This window comes from Carcharodon carcharias (genome assembly GCF_017639515.1).
Source record: "Carcharodon carcharias isolate sCarCar2 chromosome 37 unlocalized genomic scaffold, sCarCar2.pri SUPER_37_unloc_1, whole genome shotgun sequence".
NCBI lineage: Eukaryota > Metazoa > Chordata > Chondrichthyes > Lamniformes > Lamnidae > Carcharodon > Carcharodon carcharias.
The window spans coordinates 1,978,294-1,998,525 of NW_024470758.1; the positions used below are offsets into that span (position 1 = coordinate 1,978,294).

The 20,232-nt window shown below is 50.6% G+C and overlaps 1 protein-coding gene across 1 annotated transcript in view; it reads right to left on the minus strand.

Annotated features, from left to right (window-relative positions):
• The window catches only part of stx5a (syntaxin 5A), a 39,704-nt gene that overhangs the window by 16,494 nt on the left and 2,978 nt on the right, over nt 1-20,232 (minus strand). Inside the window, exons 2-4 of the mRNA XM_041181920.1 lie at nt 3,772-3,997; nt 1,938-2,008; nt 1,114-1,169 (exon numbers count right to left, since the gene is read on the minus strand). Of these exons, the coding sequence (XP_041037854.1) occupies nt 1,114-1,169; nt 1,938-2,008; nt 3,772-3,978 (334 nt within the window). The 5' untranslated portion in view covers nt 3,979-3,997. The remainder of the gene's footprint in view (nt 1-1,113; nt 1,170-1,937; nt 2,009-3,771; nt 3,998-20,232) is intronic.

Below are 20,232 nucleotides of genomic sequence, written 5' to 3' on the forward strand. Positions count from 1 at the left end.
CTGTCTATCCCTTCTGCCAAAACACATCACTTTGCACTTCTCTGAATTAAATTTCACTTGCTGCCCCATTCTGCTAGCCTCCCTACGTCCTGCTGCCGATAATTCATATCATCCTCACTGTTTGCCACAGATCGAAGTTTGGTTTTATCAGCAAGGTCAAATGAAGCAAGTTTCTACTTATAGTTCCCCTCTGCTTTCTATGGTGTTGTCTGCCTCAGAACATAGGCGCCATCTAGTGCTTGGCTGAAGACGAGGGCAGCGGTGGGTTACTCCAGGAAGTTTCTGGGACGTGAATTGAAAAACTTGAGAAACAGGTCCTGGGTAGCAGGATGGGACATGCAAGAGGCTCCTGAGTGCTCTAGGCCAGAGACAGGCTTCGACTCTCCGCTCATAACACTATACACTGGGAGAAAGGAGAGCAACTAAAATAATACAAGGCCACCCGTGTGTGGGTGAGATCAACCCACAGATTGGTTTCCAGCTGATGTGCGGGAGCAGGTCGAGGCCCTTGGTCAGTGTGGCGAACAGCACAAGAGGAGTGACTGGGGCTCAGAGCAGGCGGAAGCAATTCCACTCAAGGGAATGCAACGCAGCCTCCGGTGCGATTGCGGGCACGTGCGAAGTGAGGGCCCGGGCCAGTCAACTTTCACCCCTCGTCTTGGTATGGGCTCCAGACCTGCCAAGCACCCTCCAGGCAGGACTAACCCCGGATTGCTCTTTCAAAGAGCTGGCGCAGAGTCTATGGGTCAAATCGCCTCCGTCCCTAATGCACTAATTGGCGTTTTACGGCAACCCAGCTGCAGTTCATGCTCAGGTTGCCCGCGGCTATTCCACGCACCGGCAAATTTACTGAACGTAATTGCGCAGCTGGCCCCGGGTTTGATTTGGGCTCTGGGAACTCTGTGCCTTTTCGTCGGGCAGCAGAGCCGCTAGGCCCGCTACACCCTTGTGACCCAAAGGAACCTGGCCAGGCTTCAGTGGCCCGGTCGAGGAAGATGGAGCGGATTTCGGGCGATTTCCTTTGATGCAACCCTTAACGGCGAGATACAGCCGAGCCTGACTCGATGGGCCAAATGGCCCCCTTCCGTGCTGCACTACAATTCATCTACTCACGTATGGTCAGCTTTTCCAGTTTGGAGAACGTGTTACTCAAATCTTTGCCGATCCGTCTGCAACGAGAAGGAGAGTGGCGTCACATTCTTTCCACTCCATGCGGGCACGCGATTTGATTGGCTATAAACCAGGGTTGTCCAACATACAGCCCGTGGGCCACCATGCGGCCCGCGAAGCCAGCGCTTGGTTCACTAAGTTCGAGTGAAACATTCTACAAGGAGCTGTTCCTCCAATCACAGGCTGCTTCTCTCCCACGTTTGCTGCTGATAGGTCTATTCTTGCTCCTGTTTCCCGTGTTCTTGGTCTAGTGAAGTTCCCCTTCACACCACCACCCCGCCAACGACTAACATGACAATGAGCTGCGCCAATCAGAAGATGCCAGGTTGGATCCCCAGGCTGTGCTGTGCGAGCAGATCTTAGCCACCAAAGCAGGCAGTTAGGATGCGACCCGAGCTCGGGAGTGGAGAGAATTAACCACAGTTCTCGCTCCCCATGGCACCAAGGCCATGCCTGGTGCCTGGGAGTTACGTGGGCAAGAACTGGGTTGCGGCTGTGTCGTAATGCCCCCACCCCCCCGTGCTCAATTAGCCCACCGACACTCAACCTTTAGGCTCGCCAGCGATGGGGCTGCAGCGCAGGGAGGGTTGGCACCTTCACGGGGTGAGTGGAGAAAGGGACGGCGGGGGGGGGAGGGGAACGCAAACAGGAGGCCACAGCTGAGGCAGTGAATCGGCTTTATACAGGTAGCCCGATCCCAGGGCTCCCTGCTGGGCTACCGCATACCACCCGCGGGTTTGGCTTGTTACCGGCATGCGAACACTCACTTGGCCATGACGGTGAATTCGCTCCGCTGGCGTACGGCGTTGAGGAGCGGCTTGTTAACCTGCAGTCCATTCTAAAAGAGAAACATCAGGCGCAGGAGAATTAAAGGACAAAGACAGACTTACATTTATAAAGCACCTTTCACGACCTCAAAGGCTTAAAAATCCTTTATAGCCACTGAAGCACTTTTGCAAAAAGCAGTTAGTGCAGTAATGCAGGAAACGTGACAGCAAATCAGAGCACAGCAAGATCTCATAAACAGCAATACACTATTGCGGACATATGTTTTTGTGATGTTGGTCGAGGGATAAATTTTTAAAAATTATTCTTCCAGAGAACGTGGGCTTCGCTGGCTAGACTAGTATTTATTGCCCATAACTAATTGCCCCTTGAGGAGATGGTGGTGAGCTGTCTTCTTGAACTGCACACAGTACGCCCACAGTGCTGTTATGAAGGGAGTTCCAGGATTTTGGACCCAGCCAAGAATCCCAAAATCTTCTGCCAATGGTGACCATGGGATCTTTTACACCCACCTGAGGGCAGTCAGGGCCTCTGTTTAACACCTGAAAGACTGCATCTCCAACAGTGCAGCATGGGGTGGGGGGGGGGGGGGGGGGGGGGGGGGGGGGATGGAGGAGAGAGATGGGGGAGGGAGAAATGGAGTCTGCGTGATAGCTATGTTTAACATCATTCTCGAATTACTTGAACAGGTTGAGCGTGCCTTCGTTTTGTGCCTCAGTATAAGGCCGGTGCCACAGACAGTGCAACAGACTCCCTGTTCTCCACTGGGAGTGTACACTTAAGTGTCCATGTTCTGGGAAAGGGGGTCAAAGCCAAGAAATTCAGCTGCAAAAGTCTGAAGCCGACAAAATATTTTGCAACTGATCCTATGCGGTGAGTCCCAGTGACTTATCTAACCATGGAGAAAATCTACTCATTTTAGTCCTGAGCCTTAGGGTGAAGGCACCTGGGAAAATGATGGCCTCTGTTTGTGGTTAGGTTGGTGCACCACCAGGAAAAATGACTGAGGGGTGACCCGATTGAGGCCTTTAGGATCATGAAGGAGGGACGATAGGGTAGATGTAGTGAACATGTTTCCACTCGCAAGACCAGAACTGGGGCCATCAATATAAGAAAGTCACTAATCAGGAATTCAGGGGAAACATCTTTACTCAGGGAGTGGGGAGAACGTGGAACTTGCTACCACAGGGAGTGGTTGAGGTGAATAGTATAGATACATTCATGGGGAAGCTGGATAAACAAGGGAGAAAAGGAATAGAAGGATAGGTTGATAGAGTGAGACGAAGAGGGGGTGGGAGGAGGCTCGTGTGGAGCACAAACACCAGCACTGACCTGATGGGCTGAATGGCCTGTTTTGATGCTGCACATCCTATATAACGACAGTTATCGCCAGGTATGAAGCTGTGATACCATTGCTGTTGAGTAGTCTATTAAGCATTCACTGCTCAGATTAATATTTGGTAAGCCTGAGGACATGTACCCCAGAGGTTTGCAGTAATTCTAAATCAGCAACGGTTAACTCTCATGCTGTGGACTATTAGTCCAGGTGGGAGGGTTTCTCAATCAGTAACATAATCACTAGACGGTAAACACTGTATTAGTGGGTTGACAGGTACATTAATGTCAGTAATGTAGCAATGCCTTGTGATGGTTGAGGCTTCAACATCATTGACAGTCACGATAAGGCCAGCTGCTCCATCAAGCCTGTCCAATGGCCAGAACAGCACTTAGCAACATCACCAAACACTTCCTCCCTCCTCCATCCATCCCTCCCTCCCTCACCAACCCTGCCCACAGGAGATTGTGAACACTCACCTGTCTGTTCTGCATCGACTTGCAAGCAGCAAAGAACTCCTGCGTGCGATCGCGGCATGACATGATGTCTTCTAGAAAGGCGGGGGCTGGGCCAGAAGAGGCGGGGGCTGAAGGGAAAGACTTGGAGGTGAGGACTTGCGTCTGCGTTGGCCCAAGGTAGACTCCCTGCTCAGTACTGGAGGGACCGTGGCGTCTTCGCGTATTCATTGAGGCACATAACCCCTGCCTGGAAATAATAGGAGAGAGTGAGCATGCATCTGACAGCAACAACCACTTACATCTTTAAAGGGGGTGAAACCTCCCAAGAGAGCTTCCTAAAGCGTAATCAGGGACACAAAAGGAAACTAAAAGCTTTGAGTATTTTAAAGGAGGATAGAGAGAGAGGGGGCGGGGAGAAGAAAGAAAGAGAGAGAGAGAGGAGAGAAAGAAAGAAAGTGAGAGGGAGGAGAGAAAGAGAGAGGGAGAGGGAGAAGAGGAAAGGGAGAGGCGGGTGGGTGGGGGTGTGTAGGTTTAGGGAGGAAGTTCCAGAAGTTCCAGCTGCCCATGGTGGAGCGATTAAAATTTGGGATGCTCAAGAGGCCAGAATTGGAGGAGTACAGAGATCTAGATGGACAAGGCTATGGAATTAATTCAAACCAAGGACGAACATTTTGAAAGCAAGGTGCTGTTGGACTGGGAGCCAGTGTGAGTAAGCGAGCACTTGGTGGGGTGATGGGCACATTGAACACAATGGGAAAGGCAAATTTATACAACATCCTGTACTGAGCAGGCTACAATCAGGCTGTTCCTTCCGACACTAACACTCAGGTGCCAGCTCTTCTGTACATAACGACACCGAGAGAGATGCAGCAGCAGCAGCAATGGTGCAGCCACACACTTACCACTGTGAACAGCCATCAGTCACAGACCGAGAAAGCTTTACAGTTTGCCAGTCAAAGCTCCAGGAAGTGCTGGGTCAATTCGCATCCCAATAAACCTGGAATTCTTTTCCTAGGGCCTACCCAGTGTTTAATAAATGCTTACTATAACTTGCCTGCTTTTGCACTCCATGCCTCTATTTGTGAAGCCTAGGATCCCGTATGCTATTTTTAAGAACAGCCTTCTCAAACTGTCCCACGCCTTCAAAAGATCAGCTGCTCTGGATCTCACTTTTCTTGCCTTGCACCCATTTTCCTGTTCTGCCACTCCACTCTCCTGTCGATATGAGGGTCAGAGGTTTCCGAAGGATGGCACAGGACTCACTGCCCTTTCCACATCTTTCTCGGAGCGTGCTCATCAGTGTCATTTCGGGCCAGCACATCAGCTGACCCCTGCCATGGTCTACCTCCGACTTCAGCCTCAGTCCGTATCATTACCTCTGAACCTAAGCCAGGTCGTGGGTTTGAGTCCAACTCCAGTAACTGGAGCCCACAATTTAGCCCGATAATCCAAGTATGGTCCGGGGGGGGGGGGGGGGGGGGGGGGGGGGCAACAGTGCTGAATTTCAGAGAGATGTTAAACTGAGAAACTGACATCCTCGAGAGGGCAGATGAGAGCGCACGGCCGCTATTTGGAAGAGGAGCAGGCAGCTCTCCCAGTGTCCTGAGGCCAAAATTTATCCTTCAACCAACACCTAAAGCAGATTCAGCAGGTCTGGCAGCATCGGCGGAGAAGAAAAGAGTTGACGTTTCGAGTCCTCATGACCCTTTGAAGGGTCATGAGGACTCGAAACGTCAACTCTTTTCTTCTCCGCCGATGCTGCCAGACCTGCTGAGTTTTTCCAGGTAATTCTGTTTTTGTTTTGGATTTCCAGCATCCGCAGTTTTTTTGTTTTTACCTAAAGCAGATTATCTGGTTATTTATCTCACTGATGCTCATGGGAACGTGCTGCGTGCAAACTGGTTGCCCCATTTCTTACATTGCAACAGCGACTATAGGTTGGGACGTCCTGGGGTTGTTAAGGGCTTTGCTCAACCACAAATTACTGCCTCGTCGTCCCTCTGCACAGACAGGGCCGGGTCATATGCTTACGTCCTCCAACACCGCAGATAAGAGACGGACTGACACCCTGGCCTCACTCCTCTATTTTTTGCTTCCCTCATTGATGAGAACGGGAAACTAGCACAGTCACCGAAGTAAAAAAGGCAGAAGAGAGAAAAATCTGAGACGCCGATCCAGAACGTGCCAGGCCTCCGGGAGTGGAAGCGTTTATTCTCTCCTACCGGCATTACGGGCCTGAAGTGGAACGTGTTCGGGCAAACTGAATCGGGCTCTCCAAGGACGATGCAAGTGAATTAAACCATTTTGCGTCCAGGCCGTCTGGTCTAAAAACGGTGTGTAGAATCTTAAAACAGCCCTGGCACAGAAAGGGGGCCATTCGGCCCCTCATGGATGTGCCAGCTCTGCGGAAGAACAATTCACCTCGTCCCAACTCCCTGCCCTTTCCCTTCAGCCCTGCAAATTTCTCTTCAGATGCTAATCCAATTCCCTTTTGAAAGCTACAGTCTCAGCCAGTACTTTCCAGACCTTAACCGCTTGCTGCTTAAAAATATTTCTTTCCTCATGTTGCTGTTGGTTCCTTCACTCATCACCTCAAATCAGTATCCTCTGGAGGTATCTACTTAAGCCTCGTTGAAAACAGACTGGGCATAATGCTACACCCATTCTGGAAAGGGGTGGTCGGGCTGAATGGCCTGCGAGGGGGCTGTAAATTCTTTGCAAGTTCCCCTTCCGATACATCAGCCAGTTTCATATTCCACCAGCAAAAACAGAAAGTTGGGCCGAGATTTGGAATGACCCCAATCTGAATTATTCAGAGTCAATTGGACAAGCCTAAAGTACTGAAACCGCCCTCTGCAGCAGGGAGACCAAAGCAGACGACAAGAAAGAATTTGACCCCCAGCTCCCAGGACCAGTCCGACTACATCCTGCCGCTTTCAGTTTTGGCAATGAGAGAAGCTTTCCTTTATAAGCCGGGGCTTTCCACTTCACAGACACGTCATGATCCCTGCTCCTGCCTGCTTTCGGCAAAGACGCTCCCCAGCTGGGCAGATCAAGGCTTACGGGGTAATGGGGCTTAGTGCAGGGTAGGAGCTAGGCAGCAGAGTTCGGGGTGAGTCCCAATCCATGAGGCACTAATAAGCTCCACCCCCTGCTGAAGCTCATGACTCACCTCAGCATGCGGGGCCGATCGGATTGAGGTGTTCAAATCGTAAAACGATTCATGACTTAAGGTCAGGGCATGTGGAGTCAGGGGCAGGTCACAGAATGGTTAACAAGCAGTTGACGAGAGAGGGAGAGAGCATGGGTTAATGGCAACCTGGCCACTTTCATGGTTGGTTTTGACGCCAACCCCAAATTAAATTTACTCATTCATGGGATGTGGGTGTCGCTGGCAAGGTCAATGTTTCTTGTCCCATCCCTAAATGCCCTCGAGAAGGTGGTGGTGAACCACCCTGTAGAGCTGCTGCAGTTCATGTGGTGACTTCTGTGCAGTGGTTTGGTACCACTCAGGCCATTTCAGAGGGGCATTTAAGAGTCAGCCACATTGCTGTGGGTCTGGAGTCACATGTAGGCCCAGACCAGAAAAGATGGCAGATTTCCTTCCCTAAAGGGGGCATTACTGAACCAGATGGGTTTATATGGCAACCAGCAGTTTCATGGTTACCATCACTGATACTAGCTTTATCTTCCAGACTGAACTGATAACTGACGATGATTAATCGAGTTCAAGTTCCAACAGTGTGTGTGTGTGGCTGGAACTCATGCCTCTGGATTACTAATCTGGTGACATAATCAATCATTCCTGAAGCCAGCCACGGTGGGATTTGAACTTGAATTCTGGATTACTGGCACAGCGTCCGAATCACTATACTATGCTTTGGACCACAACAGTGGCCCGTGTCTACTCTTGATGGAAAATACCTCTCTGCCTCATGGGCCTACAGGCGCCCAAATGATCACAGCCTGGCAGCTAAATGCCACCATGAGGATGGTGTCAGGGACTCTCAGTGGCTCCCAGTGCTGGCCTGCATTCGCCTACCTGCCAATTTGCCCTGATGCCATCGCGCTCCTTTGAGTGGGAAGAAGTCACGAGCAACACCCACCACCAACCCAACCCAAACCCCCCCCACCCCCCCTCAAATTCACAAAGACATGAAAAGCCCACTGGGAAAACGCTCGAAATCCTATTGGCCATTCCGGGGGAACGGCAGCTGACGTTGGAGCAGTGGGTTATTGATCCAATATCCAAGCGGGCGGAATTGTGGGACGCAAGGAGCGCGAAAGAACCAACACCTCGTTGCTGACTCAACATGCCGAGGAGCCTGGCTTCACCCTCGCTTGGAGGCAGTGGACAGCGCTCAGCCGCATCCGCACGACGCAGCCACTTGTAGAAGAGGAGTGTGATTTTTGGCCACGAGTCCCACGTTACACCAACCTGCCCACCAAGGGCTGTTGAGGCACCTCATTTCTCCACTCGGCATCTCAGGAGGCTATTGAACGTGCAGCCCAATGAGACACCCGGTTATAAGCTTGTCCCAACATACAAAAGCAGAATTACGGCCATCCACAATCTATATACACCCAGGAATGCGATCCATTCACCCCGAAGGGATAACACAAACAAGAGAGACCACTAAGCAAGGTTAAAAAGAGGGGGAAAACACAAATCAACAGGTAGGGGTTGGATGACACCTTGCTTATTGCCTAAACACGTCTAGAGTGTAGGACGGAAGGACAAATGAGGGAGGCAAGCAGTCTCAACAGTTTGGAGATCCTGAGAGATACAGCAGGGGTTTGTGCGATGAGCAGAATGGGAAGGAAGAATGGGCAGACTGGAGCTTTTATGGCTTAAGAGGAACACAAAAGAGAGAGAAAGAGAGAGCAAGAGAGATCAAACAAGACAGATGGAGAGACAGAGAAGGACTGAAGCTCATGGCAAGCAGAGGACATGACCCCAAATTGCAAACTTGGCCATTCAGATATCTGAGGAGAAAGGGGCTCTGTACATTAACCAAGGCTTCCCGTCTCTTGTCTCATGTGTGTGCACCCCTTCACTAGGATAACTCACCCAGGTAAAGTTTTAGTGCGGAATCCAGATCTCTTCACTTGTCAGCAACATTCAAAAGCCTTACTGACCAGTCTACATCCAGCGTGGCTCCTTGCCCCACCTCTGTTAGCTCCCTCTGGCCACAATACAACTTGAATTTATGCAATTAAAAACAGAAAATGCTGGAAATACTCAGCAGGGGAGAGGCTGCCTTCTCTCTCCTGTCCTGTTTGTGTGTTGCATAGGACCCTTTGCTGAGTCCATCAGGAAGGATCCGGGCATAAGAGGAGTGATGATTCCAGGCAGTGGAGGTACTCAGGTCAAAGCCTCCCCGTACATGGGCAATGTCACCATCTTCTGCTCGGATCCGCTGTCAGTGCACAGACTGATCAGCATCTGCGACCAGTTCGAACTGGCCTCAGGAGCCAAGGTAAATCATGGCAAGAGAGAGGCCATGTTCTTTGGGAACTGAGCTGACCGATCCTTTGTCCCCTTTACCGTTAGGGCTGACGGCCTGAAGGTGCTGGGGATATGGTTCAGAGGGACTGGGCCATGTGTTAGGAACTGGAGGGAGCGAGTAGCTATGGTGGAAAGAAAGCTGGGTAAGTGAGAATGACGCTCCCTCTCCATTGCAGGTAAGAACCTGGTCATCAGGTGTGAGGCTTTCTCAGTGTTGCTGTACACAGCACAGGTCTGGCCCATTTCTCACCCCTGCACGATGATCACCCAAAGCCATCTTTCACTTTATCTGGAGGTTGAAAATGGATCGTGTCAGCAGGGGCGTGATGTACAAGCCTCTAGATAGAGGGGGAAAAATCATGGCCAACATCGCCCTCATCCTAATGGCCACCTTTGTGTGCAGCTGCATCAAGCTGTGCATAGACCCTCGGTACGCAAACACCAAGTGTCACTATGTGCTGAGGTTCTAGCTGACCCGGTGTTGAGAAGGATGGGTCTGGCCACGCTGTCGGGGAATGCTCCAAGTAGTTGGACCGTGCTGTACCACCTGTTCCTGGTGGAAAAACTTATGCAGAGAAACACTTTTGACCACAAGTCCATCAGGCAGTGTTCAGCCCGTAACGTCTTAGAGGCCCTGAGGGAAAAGGAGAAGGTGGATCCTGTGGAACGTTTACCCGAGCAGACTGTCAAAGTCATTTGGCAGAATGCCTCATCGCCAGAACTTTCCAACAAGCACCAAGATGCAGCTTGGCTGGTGGTGAGAAAGGCCCTCCCTGTCAGATCCTTCCTACACGCCAGGAGTCTCACCCCCTCCGCACATTGCCCTTGAGGTGGCTGTGATGGGGAAGAGACCACTGTTCACCTCCTCGTGGAATGTGCCTTTGCAAAGAAGGTCTGGAGAGAGATGCAGCTGTTTCTGTCGACGTTCAGCCTGAGCAGTGCAGTGACACAGGACTCTGTGCTCTGTGGGCTGTTCCCAGGGACACACACCGAGACAAACATCAACTGTAGCTAGAGGGTCATCAACTTGGTGAAAGATGCTCTTTGGTCTACCCGGAACTTGATGGTCTTCCAGTGCAATGAATTGTCCCCAACCGAGTGTTGCAGACTGGCACATTCCAAGGTCCAGGGCTATGTGCTGAGGGATGCACTAAAGCTTGGGGCAGCTGCCGCAAAAGCGCAATGGGGAAAGGTCGCTGTCTATGACCTTTCTGCCATAGTGCACCGAGGGGCTGAGAATTGTATAGACCCCTCGAGCTGTACGACTCTCAAAGTTTGTATGTAGTGAATGCTAAATGTACCACAATCATATTGAAGCACATCAGAGTGCAACATGATGTACAACACAAAAACAAAAATACCTGGAAAAACTCAGCAGGTCGGACAGCATCGGTGGAGAAGAGCACAACTGACGTTTCGACTCCTCATGACCAGCAGAGGACATGACCCAGAACTGTTGAAGGGTCACGAGGACTCAAAACGTCAACTATGCTCTTCTCCACCGATGCTGCCAGACCTGAGTTTTTCCAGGTATTTTTGTTTTTGTTTTGGATTTCCAGCACCCGCAGTTCTTTGCTTTTATTATTGCAACATGATGTATGTCGATAACTCCAATAACATTGCACTGACTGTCTGTAATGACCATATTGAAATGACTGTAATATTCATTGATTGTATTGAAGCACCTCATGATCCACCTATAAAAGTTGAATATGATTGCCCCTTTTGTGGTGGCCATTTAGAAATGTTTTGTAATGACATACAAAGCTTTAAAAATGCAATCCAAGCACAAGGGTTTATTTCTAGACGGGGTAGAACTGAAAAGCAGAAACCTTATGTTAAATCTGTACCGAACCTTGGTTAGATCACACTTGGGAATCACTGTCAACAGTTCTCATCTCCATGTTATAAAAAGGACGTAAAGGCACTGGAGAAGGGGAACAATAAAAATGACCAGGTTGACATGGGAACGGAAAGGTTAGACCCATCAGGAAAGGTTAATCAGGTTGGACAATAAGATGAGAAAGGGGTTTGAGAATGCAGATACATAGAGATGATGTCTGGAATTCAGGGTTGGAGGGGGGGTGGGTGGGAGGGAGACTAAAACTCAGGGCCATCAATATAAAAGATGGTCCGTAATAAATCCAATGCGGAATCCAGAGAGTGGGGAGAACGTGGAAGTCGCTACCACAGGGAGCGGGTGAGCTGAACAGCAGAGATACATTTAGGAGGGGAAGCTGGATTAACAGGCGAGAGAGGGTAGAATAGAAGGATATGCTGACACTGTGGTGAAGTAAGGTGGGAGGACATTGATGTGGAACATAAATACTGGCGTAGATTAGTTGGGCTGGATGTCCTCTTTCTGTGCTGTAAATCCTAAACAATTTAATTCAGTGTGCACCGGGTGGCCTCCGATCCGATAAATTTCAGCTCCTCCAAAACAATGCCGCATCAAGAGGACAGGCAGGCTGGTGGAATGGGTGGACACACGGCAGATAAAATTGAATGCTGAGGAACGTGAAGTGGTTCAAGAATGAGGAAAGGCAATAGAGAAATAAAGGGTATAGCTCTAAAGCAGGTGCAGAGGGGCCTGGGAATATATATGCGCAAATCAATGAAGCGGGCAGGGCAGGGCAGGTTGAGGAAATGCTTAATGAGGCGTACCTGGACTTTATAAATTAGGGACATAGAGTACAAAAGCAGGGATGCTGCAACAAATGGACATGAGGGACCAAATGGCCTCCTTTTGTGCCATAGCGATTCTATGAAGTCCTATTTACCCATCGTGCCTGTGCTCACTGATCTACACTGGTTCCCGGTCAAGCAAGGCCTCAAATTTAAAACTCTACTCTGTGTTCAAATCGCTCCACGGTCTTGCCCCCCTCCCTATCTCTGTAACCTCCTCCAGCCCCTACACCTCTCCCTATCTCTGTAATCTTCTCTAGCCCCCACACTCCTCCCTATCTGTAACTTCCTCCAGCCCCTACACCCCTCCCTATCTCTGTAACTTCCTCCAGCCCCTACATCCCTCCCCATCTCTGTAACCTCCTACAGCCCCTACACCCCTCCCCATCTCTGTAACCTCTTCCAGCCCCCACACCCCTCCCTATCTCTGTAACTTCTTCGAGTCCCTACAACCCTTCCTATCTCTGTAATCTCCTCCAGCCCTACACCCCTCCCTATCTCCGTAACCTCCTCCAGCCCCTACAACCCTCCCTATCTCCGTAACCTCCTTCAGCCCCTACAACCCTCCCTATCTCCGCAACCTCCTCCAGCCCCTACACCCCTCCTCATCTCTGTAACCTCCACCAGCCCCTACAACCCTCCCTATCTCTGTAACCTCCTCCAGCCCCTACACCCCTTCCTATCTCTATAACCTCTTCCAGCCCCTACAACCCTCCCTATCTCTGTAACCTCCTCTAGCCCCTTCACCCCTTCCTATCTCTGTAACCTCTTCCAGCCCCTACACCCCTTCCTATCTCTAATTTCCTCCAGCCCCTACACCCCTCCCTATCTCTGTAACCTCCTCCAGCCCCTACATCCCTCCCCATCTCTGTAACATCCTCCAGCCCCTACACCCTTCCTTATCTCTGTAACCTCTTCTAGCCCCCACACCCCTCCCCATCTCTGTAACCTCTTCCAGTCCCTACAACCCTCCTTATCTCTGAAACCTCTTCCAGCCCCCACACCCCTCCCCATCTCTGTAACCTCCTTCAGCCCTACACCCCTCCCTATCTCCGTAACCTCCTCCAGCCCCTACACCCCTCCTTATCTCTGTAACCTCCTCCAGCCCCTACACCCCTCATCTCTGTAACCTCCTCCAGCCCCCACACCCCTCCCTATCTCTGTAACCTCCTCCAGCCCCCACACCCCTCCCTATCTCTGTAACCTCCTCCAGCCCCTACACCCCTCCCTATCTCCGTAACCTCCTCCAGCCCCTACAATCCTCCCTATCTCTGTAACCTCCTCCAGCCCCTACACCCCTCCCTATCTCTGTAACCTCCTCCAGCCCCCACACCCCTCCCTATCTCTGTAACCTCCTCCAGCCCCTACACTCCTCCCTATCTCCGTAACCTCCTCCAGCCCCTACACCCCTCCCTATCTCTGTAACCTCCACCAGCCCCTACACCCCTCCCTATCTCTGTAACCTCCTCCAGCCCCTACACCCCTTCCTATCTCTATAACCTCTTCCAGCCCCTACAACCCTCCCTATCTCTGTAACCTCCTCTAGCCCCTTCACCCCTTCCTATCTCTGTAACCTCTTCCAGCCCCTACACCCCTTCCTATCTCTAATTTCCTCCAGCCCCTACACCCCTCCCTATCTCTGTAACCTCCTCCAGCCCCTACATCCCTCCCCATCTCTGTAACATCCTCCAGCCCCTACACCCTTCCTTATCTCTGTAACCTCTTCTAGCCCCCACACCCCTCCCCATCTCTGTAACCTCTTCCAGTCCCTACAACCCTCCTTATCTCTGAAACCTCTTCCAGCCCCCACACCCCTCCCCATCTCTGTAACCTCCTTCAGCCCTACACCCCTCCCTATCTCCGTAACCTCCTCCAGCCCCTACACCCCTCCTTATCTCTGTAACCTCCTCCAGCCCCTACACCCCTCATCTCTGTAACCTCCTCCAGCCCCCACACCCCTCCCTATCTCTGTAACCTCCTCCAGCCCCCACACCCCTCCCTATCTCTGTAACCTCCTCCAGCCCCTACACCCCTCCCTATCTCTGTAACCTCCTCCAGCCCCTACACCCCTCCCTATCTCTGTAACCTCCTCCAGCCCCCACACCCCTCCCTATCTCTGTAACCTCCTCCAGCCCCTACACTCCTCCCTATCTCCGTAACCTCCTCCAGCCCCTACACCCCTCCCTATCTCTGTAACCTCCACCAGCCCCTACACCCCTCCCTATCTCTGTAACCTCCTCCAGCCCCTACACCCCTCCCTATCTCTGTAACCGCCTCCAGCCCTTACAGCCCTCCCTATCTCTGTAACCTCCTCCAGCCCCTACACCCCTCCCTATCTCTGTAACCTCCTCCAGCCCCTACACCCCTCCCTATCTCTGTAACCTTCCCCAGCCCTACACCCCTCCCTATCTCTGTAACCTCCTCCAGCCCCTACACACCTCCCCTCATCTCTCAACCTCCTCCAGCCCCTACACCCCTCCCCTCATCTCCTTAACCTCCTCCAGCCCCTACACACCTCCCCTCATCTCCTTAACCTCCTCCAGCCCCTACACCCCTCCCTATCTCTGTAACCTGCTCCAGCCCCTACAAACTTCCCTATCTCTGTAACTTCCTCCACCCCCTACACACCTCCCTACAACCCTCCGAGACCTCTGCGCTCCTCTAATTCCAGCCTCTTCAGCATCCCCGATTTCCATCGCTCCACCACTGGTGCCCGTGCCTCCAGCTGCCTGGTGGCCCCGCAGTTCTGGAATTCCCTCCCTAAACCTCTCCACCTCACCCGCCTTTAAGATGCTCCTTAAAACTTATCTCTGACTGAGCTCCACCTGCCCCAATGCCTCATGGGGCTCGGAGTTAAATTTTGTTCCAGCACTCCTTGGTGAAGCACCATGGGGCATTTAACCAGATTAAAAACAAGCTGGTTTGTCCATTCCGCAATGGGCATTTGTGCCTCCAGATTCCATGCTCTGGAATTCCCTCCCTAAACCCTTCCACCTCATTTAAGTCCTTTGTTAAATCCCATCTCTTTGGCTAAGCTTCTGGCCTCCCTTAATGACCTTATTTGACTCGGCCTCCATTTTGTCTCTTTCACCTGTGGACTGACTCTCCCCACAGACTCTCTCTTTGCGTTAGTCAGAAGCCAATCAGCCTGTAACACCCCACCCACTATCCTTTCCCCTGCCCCCTCCAACTCTGGCAAGAAAAGTCTCAAAGATTCCCCCTTGTTCCATTCCCGGTTCCTTCTGTCCAAGTGAACTCACGCAGATAGTCTAAATGCCAGCAATGTCACACAGTGGTTCCTGTGACCACCCAAGTCAGAAACAGAGAGAAACGGACATTTTTTCTATTCCATTGAAAACTTTTTGCCTTAAAGGCTCAAAAGCGCCACGGGCAAGTTGGTCGCGCTGTGCACCCCCAAGACGTTAAACAGCTCGATGCAAGACTCGATGGGCCGAAGGGCCTCTTCTGCACTATGTGATTCTGTGAAGTCATCAAATCCCAACTGGGGCTAGAATCTGACTCAGCTCCCTATTTACACAGTATGTCAGCAGCTTGGGAACTTCCACCTCATATTGATTCTTTTATCCTCCAGGGGTACAGGTGCCAGCTTGGATATATCACACATTCTCTTGGTGTCTGGTTGTGGGCTTGAGTCTCAATTCAAAGACTTGAGCCCATAATCTACTGCCAGTGCCGAGGGAGTGCTGCAGCGTCAGAGGTCCCATCTTTTTGAAGAGTCGTTAAACCGAGGCCCCACCTACCTTCTCGAGTGGATGTAAAAGATTCCCATGGCCACTTTGGAAGAAGAGCAGGGGAGTTCTCCTATTGTCCTGGGCACCAATATTTATCCCTCAACTGATATCACCAGGTTCTGTGGCCGTTCATTTAACTGCTGTTGGTGTGAACTTGCTGTGTGCAAATTGGTTGGTGCGTTTCTGACATTCCAACAGTGACAACGCTTCAAAAGTATTCCATGTGGTTGCAAAGGTGCTTTGGGATGTTCTGAGGTTGTGAAAGGCGTTATAAAAATTCTTCCGACAGATTGACAGTTATTTCTGCCGTTCACAGGCAAGTGGCTCGATCCAGACAACCCCAACAGAACAACCGCCATCCTGTCTTAAAACAATACGAGTACAACCACACGCGTGCCCCTCCGACACACAAACAACCTGGGGGAGGCGGCGAGAAGCCAAAAGCATCGGTTCCCCCCTCGTGACCTAGCAACACAGGCTGTGTGTACCTGCTCACAGTTCACTAATTCAGCACAGAACAGGACGTGAGCTTCCTGGCTCGGTCAGTTCCACATCACTGGTTTGTGGTTAACCACTGAGCTGCCGGCAATCTCTCCTGGCCATTGCAGCCAGTTACTTTCGCCGTGTGGGCAAAAGCAGCAGCCAATTCTGTGCACAGCATGATTCAACCACGGGCAATGCATCTGCTTACAGAGGCACAGTCTGCTCCTTGCTTTAAAAATAAGGGAATTGGACTACCCAGTCATTCAAGGGTTCCTGAATTATCCTGAAGTCTCATCCAAAAGATGGCACATCTGGCCGTGTGGTGTCCTCATGGTCCAGGCCTTGCGGCCCAAGTGGAGCTGGAGCTGAAGGAGTGTGCTACAATCTGAGCCCAGCTGACACACCAAAGTGCTGGGACACGGAATGCTTCACACCCACAAGCCTGGCAATCTGCCCTTGGATGGTTTTATTGCTATACAAAGGAACATACACTTTGAACCCAACACGGCCAGAAATTATGATTGGCTCAGGTCTCCCACCGAAACAGAGAACGCTGTTTCGAAACAACAAAAAAAAACAAAAATACCTGGAAAAACTCAGCAGGTCTGACAGCAGCTGTGGAGAGGAACACAGTTGAAGTTTCGAGTCCGTATGACCCTTCATCAGAACAGTTTCCAAAGTCCCTTTGTGCCCCAAATCTCCTCTCTCAATCTGCGTTTCACAAAATCGGATTCCCCTGATCCCTACCCTGGCGACAGCACCTCAAAACGCAGTCTTGAGGCTTCACTGGCCTGTGTAACAAGTGGGAAACTGCCTGTAGAACGCTTTGCGACGTCTCGGGGCGGTGCAAAAAAAAAAAAATTGCAGGGTTTTTCTCTCTAAACTGAAGGGGCATTCATATCAGAAAGCAGCTGGAATATACATCAGCAGGGTCAAAGAGAAAAATTAATTTGAAAGAAAATTATCCAACATCAAAAGAGGAGGCAAAACGCACACGAGCCAGCGACAAAAACCCACTGAGCACACTGCATAATCCATCAACATTTGGTATTCTGCAAAACTGCGTACACTTTCCGAGCACAACTAGCTCTTTAATCAACCTTGTGATGGGGTTAGATTCAACCCCTTGCCCAAGTAAATAGCTGGCATTGCAGGTACAAACTGGGTAGTCAGTCAACACAATGATAAAGAGCTTGTGCACAACTAACACTATCATTGGGACACTCCACCACAGCTCGAACAGTTACAGGACCGATTTCCCTCTCTGGGTTGGGTTCCAGTCCCGAATGTTAGGAATGAACAGCAGCAACGGCTTGAATTTACACAGCACCTTTAACGTAATAAAATGTCCTCATGAAGAGCACAGGGGCGTAATGAAATAGCATCTGACACCGAGCCACATAAGGGATTATCAGGACAGGGAACCAAGCGTTTGGTCAGAGAGGTTGGTTTTAAAGGGAGAGCGCGAGAGCCCTTGGGGGGGGGGGTGAACAGAGCCTGATGAGATAGGAGCTACAATATCATCCTTTTGTACCGCTCCTGACTCAAATCCTGTGTTGCAGCCAGCTGTGTTCCTGATGATCAACACACACACCCCCACACTGGAAGAAATGGAGAGTCAGGCACTGGAGACATTCAGTGACCACTGGAAGTAACCCTGACTAAATAACCCAGTGCCAACATCACATCCCCTAGATGACGATGAGATAACTTACGGATAAGATAAGGTGGGTGGCTATTTGGATCTAGCTTTGCAAAAGTGTTTTGGTTTCACTTTTTAAGTTCCTGTTTCTGAGTGACACGACACACATGTCTTTGCCAGAAAATGCATCTTCTGTAGAGTTTTTCAATCCCCCCCCTCTATATTGTCCCTGTTCAGTTCATTTTGTCAATGACCTGCAGTTGCCAGGGTTCAGTGGTTCATTACAATCAGATTTTACATGACTCTGGGATCCCTTCCATGTTGTGTCACACTAAGGTTAGGCGCACTAAATTCAAACTTTGCAGGTTATGCGACATTATTATTAACACACAGTAGAACCACGCTGAGGAAATTTGTTTTGATTTTTAACATACGTATTAGGTGGTTCCAGCCTATCTGAATTACCCAACAATTTCCTGGGGGTTATCATTGACTAGGAACTGAACTGGGCCAGCCATATTAACACTGTGGCTACAAGAACAGATTAGAGGTTGGGAATTCTGCGACAAGTAACTCATCACCTGACTCCCCAAAGCCTGTCCACCACCTACAAGGCACAAGTCAGGAGTGTGATGTCAGGAGTGCATCGCCACTTGTCTGGATGAGTGCAGCTCCCACAACACTCAAGAAGCTTGACACCATCCAGGTCAAAGCAGCCTGCTTGATTGACACCCCATCCACCACCGACACACAGTAGTAGCAGTGTGTACTACTTACAAGATGCACTGCAGCAACTCGCCAAGGCTCCTTCGACAGCATCTTCTAAACCCACGACCGCTACCATTTAGAAATACAGGGGTAGCAGATGCATGGGAACACCACCGCCTGGAAGTTCCCCTCCAAGCCACTCAGCACCCTGACTTGGAAATATATTGGCCACTCCTTCACTGTCGCTGGGTCAAAATCCTGGAACTCCCTCCCTCACAGCACGGTGGGTGTTCCTACTGCAGCAGCTCAAGGCAGCAGGTCACCATAATGTTTTTCGGGCAATTAGGTATGGGTAATAAAACCAGCAATACTCATAACCCCCAGAATGAATAAAAACAGGAAAACCTTTAATAAAAGTAGTCCAGTTTCCACAGCCATGCCCTCGGATAGTTATTGAACACAGGATTTATTTCTACACAGGGAAAAAATGACAGAAACTCCCACATACTGTTCATGGCTTGTACCCCTTTGAGCATTGGAACATAGGAGGAGGCCATTCAGCCTCTCAAACCCATTCTGCCATTCAATCAGTTCATGGCTGAGACGCACATTAACTCCACCCACCCGTCTTTGCTCTGTAATCCTTAATACCCTTGGACAGCAAAAAAAATATGCTCCACTCAGATCTAAAATGATTAATTGAGCTAGCACCTACTTTTTTTTTTGGGGGGGGGGGGGGGGGGGGGGAGAGGGAGCTCCACACTTCTACTCCCATGTGTGTGAAAATTAAAGGGGGGGAAGGAAAAGAGTGTAATTGAGGTTTAATTTGATAGGGGAGGCAGAAATAAACTATTTCCTTTGGTGGAGCTGGGAGCACGGTGGGGTGGGGGGTGGGGGTAGCAGTGGCAGAATCGAGAACGACGGGCAGCAGTTGAAAATTAGACCCAGGTTGTTCACGGATGAGGTCAGGAAGCTTCACACAAAAGGGGAGTGGAAATCGGGAATTCTCTTTCCCCCACCCCCTCCAATCTGAGATTGCGGGTATTAAGGGAGCCACGGCGAGTAGATGGGAGTTAATATACAGCTATGATCTAAATGAACAGAGAAAGAGGTTCAGAGAAGCAGGAGGAGGCCATTCAACCCCTCGAACTTGTTCCGCCCGGTCTGTCCTGTGTTCCTGTGACAGCTGACGTAGCACGAATGAATCTGAAATATTGAGGTAGCAATTTACCATATCCTGGCACTAAAAGTTTGACCAAAAATCGGAACAGGGAATAGGGTCTACGGGCAAGAATTGTATATATTTTACATAGATTCCTTCTCCTCCTCGGTGTTCTGATCCTAAGATGAAAGAACAGTCATCAAAACCCAATTGCTGGGTGTAGCAGCAGCTTTGGAGTGTTCTGTGCGAGTACAGTTCAGAGCAACTGAAATTGTCTGCTCTGAGGGAACATGCTGCCCCAGAATCCCCCAATACCCCTGCCATCAGGCTTCATTGTAAAGGGCCTGACAAGCCCACCCTCTGCAAATCATCTCCACTCGTCTGCTTTCAAGTATTCCTCAATGTCCCGTCCATGCAGGCGCCAATCTAACTGCCGCAAGTTTGAACTCTTCACCCAGTGAACAACTGGCCTGGGTCAATTCACTTCAGGACGCCTGCAATCTCACACAGAGCTATGGCTACTACCAGCTCCTGAGTCCGG